The sequence below is a fragment of the Ipomoea nil genome, unplaced genomic scaffold, assembly GCF_001879475.1.
Source record: "Ipomoea nil cultivar Tokyo-kokei standard unplaced genomic scaffold, Asagao_1.1 scaffold3401, whole genome shotgun sequence".
In the NCBI taxonomy this organism is placed as follows: Eukaryota; Viridiplantae; Streptophyta; class Magnoliopsida; order Solanales; family Convolvulaceae; genus Ipomoea; species Ipomoea nil.
Genome location: NW_017619829.1, coordinates 28,608 through 36,743, shown reverse-complemented (window position 1 = coordinate 36,743; position 8,136 = coordinate 28,608). Strand labels below are relative to the sequence as shown.

At 37.3% G+C, this 8,136-nt stretch overlaps 1 protein-coding gene across 1 annotated transcript; it reads right to left on the bottom strand.

Annotated features, from left to right (window-relative positions):
- Window positions 1-222: 222 nt before the first annotated feature.
- Window positions 223-6,431, bottom strand: LOC109171264 (zinc finger BED domain-containing protein RICESLEEPER 3-like). Its single transcript, XM_019320330.1, has 6 exons — window positions 6,428-6,431; window positions 6,316-6,323; window positions 4,935-4,952; window positions 4,738-4,788; window positions 4,456-4,641; window positions 223-1,272 (listed from the first exon to the last, which is right to left on the bottom strand). Exons 1-6 carry the CDS (start codon window positions 6,429-6,431, stop codon window positions 223-225), a joined length of 1,317 nt encoding a protein of 438 aa, XP_019175875.1.
- Window positions 6,432-8,136: the final 1,705 nt, after the last annotated feature.

Below are 8,136 nucleotides of genomic sequence, written 5' to 3'. Positions count from 1 at the left end.
AAGATTTTAGAATCTGTACCAAACCAGAAATGGTTTCCCAATCCATGAAGTTAGGTATATTATTCTCACCCAAATCAGATTTAAATCCACTGTCTGAGCTTGCATACTCTTCAAACACTTTCTCATACAACAAAGCAGCACTCAGCATCATATAGGTGGAGTTCCACCTTGTAGGAACATCAAGACACAAAGACTTCTTGGCTTCCACCCCCATTACATCAGCTAGCTTCCTAAACCTTTGAAGCCTAGCAGGTGAGCTCTCACATACCTAACAGCATCCCTCACTTTTTTAACAGCACTATCAGATTCTTTCAACCCATCCTGTACCACCAAGTTAAGGATGTGAGCAATGCACCTCATGTGCAAGTACTTACTCCTAACAGCAGTACAACCCCATGACACAAACTTTTTCTTTAAGAATCCTAGGGCAGTATCATTGCTAGAAGCATTATCAACTGTGACACTGAAAACTGATTTTAGACCCCAGTCAATAAGACAACTTTCTAAAGCCTTTGCAATACTTTCACCCTTGTGGGAATAGATAGGAACAAATGAAATGATTTTCTTTTGGAGCTTCCACTCACTGTCAATGAAATGTGCAGTTATGCACATGTAGTTTATTCTCTGGACTGAGGTCCATGTATCAGTTGTGATACTAACCCTCTGACTACTAGTCCTAAAGAACTTCTTCAAGTTGAGTCTCTCATCAGAAAAAATCTTAAAAATGTCCCTACTGATAGTCCATCTTGAAGGGATTTTAAACCTAGGACAGCAAACAAACACAAACTTTCTAAACCCCTGTCCCTCAACTATCCTAAAAGGCAATTCATCCAGAATAATCATCTCAGCTAAGGCCCTCCTTATCAAGTCTTGGTCAAATACCCAAGTACCTAACACACCTTCTGATCCTTCACTACTTTCAGTTCCAGCAGAAGAAGGTTCATGTTGGAAAGTAAGCAATGACTGCCTTGTATCCTTAGACTGAGGATTCTTAAGGCAGTTTACCACATGAATCCTGAGAGAAGAAGTGCCATGCATCTTGGACTCACAACAATATATCTTAGCACAGTATAAACATTTTCCCTTGACAACAATGCCTTCAGAGTCTTTGATTTTTTCAAAGTGATCCCATACAAGAGATCTGGTCTCAACCACTTTCCTTTTCTTGGGAACAGGTGGAGGCAAAGGCTGCTGAGACTGAGATGTATTTGTCTCTACGGTTGTGGCTTCCACCTCAGGTTGACTTCCAGATAAACCACTAATACTTTCCATCTAAAAAAGGAAAGTATCCGTGAATGGGAAATCACTAAGGGAAAATCATCAACAACTATGGACAGAGGTATCAAGCATGCACATTACTACATATATTCATATAATTACTTTCAGTTAATTTCACATGTCATCATGTATGCAGAATTGCACATAAACAATTTAAGGGTCACATATCCATAAACTTAATACAATTTACAATTTACAAAGAAATTCATATTCAGGCATTCAAGCTAAGTGGATGTATGCCACTTCATAATGCTCATCATGTATATGGATTTCACACAAAGGGGCTAGGGCTTCCACCAGATTAGGGACAATTACCCCTTTAAGCCTTTAACTCAGTTAGTCAATTACACACTTACACAGAAACACAGATTAAGCTTCCACCAACAGATTACAATTTAGTGACAAGTGAGTAAGTAATCTGGAACTTCTCAACAGATCACAACATCACAGTCCATACAAATCACAAAATCACAATCAGAAAAACCCTAATCAAACTATCAAACTAACAATCATAAATTAGAGACAAGTGAGTAAGTAATCTGGAACTTCTCAACAGATCACAACATCACAGTCCATACAAATCACAAAATCACAATCAGAAAAACCCTAATCAAACTATCAAACTAACAATCATAAATTAGAGACAAGTGATTAAGTAATTTGGAACTTCTCAACAGATCACAACATCACAGTCCATACAAATCACAAAATCACAATCAGAAAAACCCTAATCAAACTATCAAACTAACAATCATAAATTAGAGACAAGTGAGTAAGTAATCTGGAACTTCTCAACAGATCACAACATCACAGTCCATACAAATCACAAAATCACAATCAGAAAAACCCTAATCAAACTATCAAACTAACAATCTAAAAAACTAGGGTTTAGAGAATAGAGATTACTTCGTTTCTCTAAATTAAACCCCCGAGAACAAAGGGCTTCGATTCCTAGCTAGCGAACTGCAACCCACCGGAGTATCGCTCCCACCGGAGACTCGCTTGGGGCTTGAGGGCTACCGGAAACGAATGGGGCTTGAGAGCTTCTACCGGAGAATAATAGCTTCCACACTACAAACACTCACACTCTCAGAGTCTCAGAGAAACTGAGACTGAGAGAAGCTAAGATTCTGAGAACTGAGAGTTCTCTGGAAGAAGGGAACGAGAGACTTTGAGAGAACTAGGGTAGAGAGAAGAGAGAAGTCAGAGAGTTCTCTGGAAGAAGGGAAGAGGCGAAGACTGAAGAGCTGCGCAAATGAGACTAGGGTTTGCAAGTTCTCGGCTACTTCTTCTATATATACTTAGGCTACACGACGTCGCATTACATACCTTATACGTAGGCTTAGTCTTATTCGGGTAATCGGACGGGTTCGGGTGGAAAATATACCCCCCTCCCCGACCCAATTAAACCGGCGTCGTTCTACGCCTCGGTTCGGTTTTGCCTGATCGGGTTCGGTTTTCGATCCATTCTTGTGTGTCGGGTTCGGGTCGGTCGGGTTCGGCGGGTTATGCACAAGCCTAGTTATAAGTAGGTGCACCCAGGTGAATGAATGTTTGCGGGAAGTGAATGTTAACAAGACAAAATTACATGCACTTATATGTGAAAATAGGTGCACTTGTAAGTGATTTTACTTACACTTCGATGTTCAATTATTTACAAAAGTGCCACTGCATTTTTTTAAGCTATTAGATCTGGACACGTGTCGCGTGCTGATTCGTTCGCAAATTCATTCTTGGACACTTATTCGCACCTGAGTGCATCCTTATATATATATATATATATATATATATATATATATATATATATATATATATATATATATATATATATATATATATATATATATATATATATATATATATGCTTTGGATCTGGTGCACCCCCTCTAATAGATGAGACCATGAGGCCCACTAATACGCATTGATTAAATTCTCATCTATGGTTGAGATTAAAAGAAATAATGTCAGTTATTATCAATGTTAAGGTTATATTAGTAATTGTAAGCCTAATTTATTTAAGGACATAATTTTAATGGAATATGAAGCATTTTTTGATGTTTTTGAGGATGGAAATTAAAAGATTCTAATATTAAAAAGATTAAAGGAATGAATTAGCGTTAACAATGGTGGATGTGTGAAGGCGTCGCGGTTGATGGCAGGAGCAACAGTTTAGGACTTTCAGCAAATGGATATTAGCAGTACCGGTAAGTGCTTATACACATCTAAGTCTGTGCATTTCCATGGTTTTCCCGAAATGGTTGAGAACTGAACCAGGTTGGGGGGTGGTCGATAGCCGACTATCAAAAATCGTAAGCGTAAAGGTACACCTGCCTGTGCGTACGCCGTACTACCTAATAGGCAAGGTAGGCTGTGTCTGTGTTTTTGTTTTTTCTTTGGTTTGTACCGGTAAGTGCATATACACTTTTACGTCTGTGCATATTCAATGGTTTTGTAAAACGTTTGAAAACTTAACGAGGGTGCAGTGGGGGGTGTTCGATACCCGATTATCTAACGACCTAAGCGTAAAGATACGTTGGCCCGTGCATACGCTGTACTACCTAATAGACAAAATAGACTGTGTCCGTGTTTTTGTATTTTTTTGGTTTGTACCAGTAACTTCATAAACACTTTTATGTCTGTGCATATGCCTGGTTTTGTCGAATGGTTATAAACTGAATGACTGTGGGGGTGTCCGATAGTCGAATGTATCTTTTTTTTTTTTGAATGCATTAAAAAAATGCATGATGGAAGTAGTATACGCTTTGGGATATGAGAGCGTTAGGTTCTGATTCTTTTAAGTATGTATATATGTAGTCCTGTGCATAATGCCTACATATTTCTGATGTGATTTTGTGCCTATTAAGTTGGTTTTTTATATATAAGTTGGACGAGTTTTTTTAAATAAGAATACGGTGGTTTGGTTAGCCGACTGTATAGAGACGACAATTGTTCGAGTGAGAAAATGAACTCGGATGGTGTAGATGGGTATGAAATGTGATTACAAAGTATATTTTTTTTTGAATGCTGATTACAAAGTATATAATTGTATCAATAAACGAAATAAGGAACAGGTCTGTGCATAATGCATTCATATCTATGATGGTGGTTTGGATTTGATTACGCAGGTTTTTTAATTATCCCACTTTTGAGTGGCAGGTGCACCAGCTTTGGGCCTACCCACTCCAGACACAACCTCCGAGGGAGTTCCTCATCGCTAACTTTTTCCTGCTGAGCGGCTGTAACAACCGCGTCAACCGCATCTAAATTCCCCAGATTGGCCCAAATCTCGTCATCGCTGAGTGCACCAGCCGCCGTCGCATCATCGGTACCTGCTGCACCGGAGGGCCCCACATCGTCAATCACCTACATGAATTTCCGAGCCCCTAAAATAAGCCTATCAAAAGCTTCAGCAGGCCGAGGGAGACCGATATGCTGATCCATGAACTCAATCATGTCCACCAGAGCTAGAGCTAGTGCATCCGTCTTTTCAGCGTATATCTCTGCCTCAGTCTACAAATTTGTTAAGCAAGACAACGAAAAGAACTCAGCAAAACAAAAACTAGTAGATCCCGAACATTATTTAGACCAATAGAACAATTAAATTGCAAAATGTTTAAATTTTGATAACCACAATAATAAATCCACTTCTAATAAACCAGTGCAAATGATATGGCCTGCCATGTAACATAAGATGTAAATGCACAAACAAAAACTATATATGCACATACCATAAACAAGTAACCCAAAGCGCATGTTACAGATAAAAAAATGCTAAAAAAAAATAAAAATTCAGCAACGAAAAACCCTAACTGCATGTTTCAGCTAATAAACACAATCTTATAAACATACTAAATAGGCACATTTTGTAATGCAGTCGCAAAGCCACTTCTACGCACATACACATTAATATGCACAAACATAAGAGTGTCTATGCACTTGCAAAAAAATGCATAAAAACATACTAAATAGGCAATCGCACAGACCATCACATCTAAAAGCACAAACAATGTAATACGCTACTGCCTATTTTACCTAATAAACCCATGCAATTCATATTATGTAAATGCACCAGATATATAATATGCTACTGCACATACCTTCAAGTTGCACAAACTATATAGTAAATGCAAACCAAATTAACCATTTAACTACCAAATGCACTCGCATGGGAGCTGATACACACATGCATTATTAAACAATGAAACTGCACAACAATGGAATGTACTAAAAACTGAAGAGTGCAATCCTTTTATAATGCAGTCGCAAAGCCACTTCTACGCACATACTCATTAATATGCACAAACATAAGAGTGTCTATGCACTTGCTAAAAAATGCAATAAAAAATATAAATCAGCAACGGAAAACCCACATAACTACATACTAAATAGGCAACGCGCACAAACACTAACATCTAAACGCATAAACTATGTAATAATCTACTGCATATTTCATCTAATAAACCCATGCAATTGATATGGATTGCCGGGTACCATAATATGAAAATGCACATGCTATTTAATATGCTACTGCACATATCTCGTATTGCACAAACTATAGAGTAAAATGCATACAAAATGCACAACACATGATTTAGACCAATAGAACACTTAATGCACGCACTATATATATATATATATATATATATATATATATATATATATATATATATATATATATATATATATATATGCACATACCATAAACCTACAATCACAAAAATAAAACCCAAGGTGCATGTTACAACTAAAAAAATCAACAACGAAAAACCCTAATGTTTCACCTAATAAACACAATCTTAAAAACATACTAAATAGGCACATTTTGTAATGCAATCGCATAGCCATTTCTACGCACATACACATTAATATGACCAAACATAATATTGTCTATGCACTTGCTACAAAATGCATAAATACATACTACATAGGCAACGCATTGACCAAGACATCTAAAAGCACAAACAATGTAATAAGCTACTGCATATTTCACCTAATAAACCCATGCAATTGATATTATGCAAAACAAAATGCACATACCACAACATCTAAATGCACAAAAATGTGCATGGAAAAGATGTTAACATGGAAACAATGAAAAGGATTAAGGCTAACACGAAATGCACTCGCATAGTCACTACTTCGCACATACCCATTGTGACACATCCCCTTAATATTCTTTCTTTGAAAAAAAAGGGGTATGACACACTGCATTAAACTACAAACAAAGCACCGAAGAATTAATATGCACAAAAATTAAAATTACAAAACCACAATACTAAATCTACACAATTATGTTTGAACATATATAACGCAACTACAAGATCCTCTATATGCACATACTAATCAACACATGCCACTGACTACACTGGAACGCACAAACTATATACCTACAATGCATTTTCCTACATCCCAATCACAAACCATTATACCTATCCAACTTAAAACAATTAAAAATGTGAGAATGCAATACGCATATACTATATCCTATAAACACAATGCATCACCCTAATATCATAGCATATACTATATCCTATAAACACACTGCATCACCCTAATAGCATAGCAGAGTCCCATAAACCAATCAAAACAATGAATGATTAACACGAAACGCACTAGCATAGAGACACATACATAGCGCATATACCAGAACCTCTATATGCACAAGCATTGAAAAATTCCAGGCATTAGTACACATACAAACCGCAAAAACTAAACCACCCCCTACCTCAATTACAAAAAAAAAAAATAAAAAAAAAGGACCAAGCAAATTACGTGTGAAAATACAGTGGAAAAAAAAAAAAAACTATGGCAGCGTGATAAAAAGAAAAAAAAAAAAAAAAAAGGCCGCCGGATAACACGTTTCCGCCGGAAAATCACCACAACCACACACATGCAACACACCCCCAACATCCCCATTAGAATTACTTGACTACATAATCCCAAAAACCCCCATTGTTAGAATAACATATGATTAACCAAAAAATACCTAAATCATAACCCAAACCCTAAAACGTAACTACCTAGTCCCAGCCTCCCAGACCCCGCCTCCTAGACACCGCCCATGCAGCGACCGCCCCAGACACCAAAACCACACAGAACCCACACACAAAACCCCCGAAACGGAAAATACAGTAGCAAAAAAACCCCCCACACACCCTAGCGAGAAAAAACGAATCGACAAAAATAAGGGGGATTGCGATTACCTTCAATGGAACCACCGTTAGACCTCCGTTGCCTCTTCGATCGGCGGACAGTAGACCCAACCATGTTGAACGCGAGAGTTGTGATGGAGAGGGAGAAAGTGATGGAGGTCGAAAATTGATGGAAGTGCCAGACAAAAGGATGGAGCGGGAGTTGGACTATGGCTGGAAGAGACAGACAAGGAAGACGAAGGGTTGAAATACTCACGCAGATTCTCAGGCGAAATTAAATACATGCTATAATAAAAGCTAGTAGCCTTTAAACATGACTCTTTGGCCTTTAGACTCGCTTCGGCGACTTCGCCCCCCATTGCGAAATTACAAAGCCCTAATGTCCTCACAAAGCTGATGCACGTGGCAAAAAAGCCCAAATCATCTGGACCATTCATCTAAAATATTAAGGGTCAGAAAAGGTGCTCACGAGCTATTCTGCCAAGAGGGTTTGCACCGGATCCAAAATCTATATATATATATATATATATATATATATATATATATATATATATATATATATATATATATATATGTTTGGCCCTAAATAATATATAAAAGTAAAAATAAATCAATTGACACTAAATAATATAACATAATAAAAAATAAAAGTTTTAATATAACAAATGTTGGGCCAATATATAATTACATTTTTTAAAAATTTATG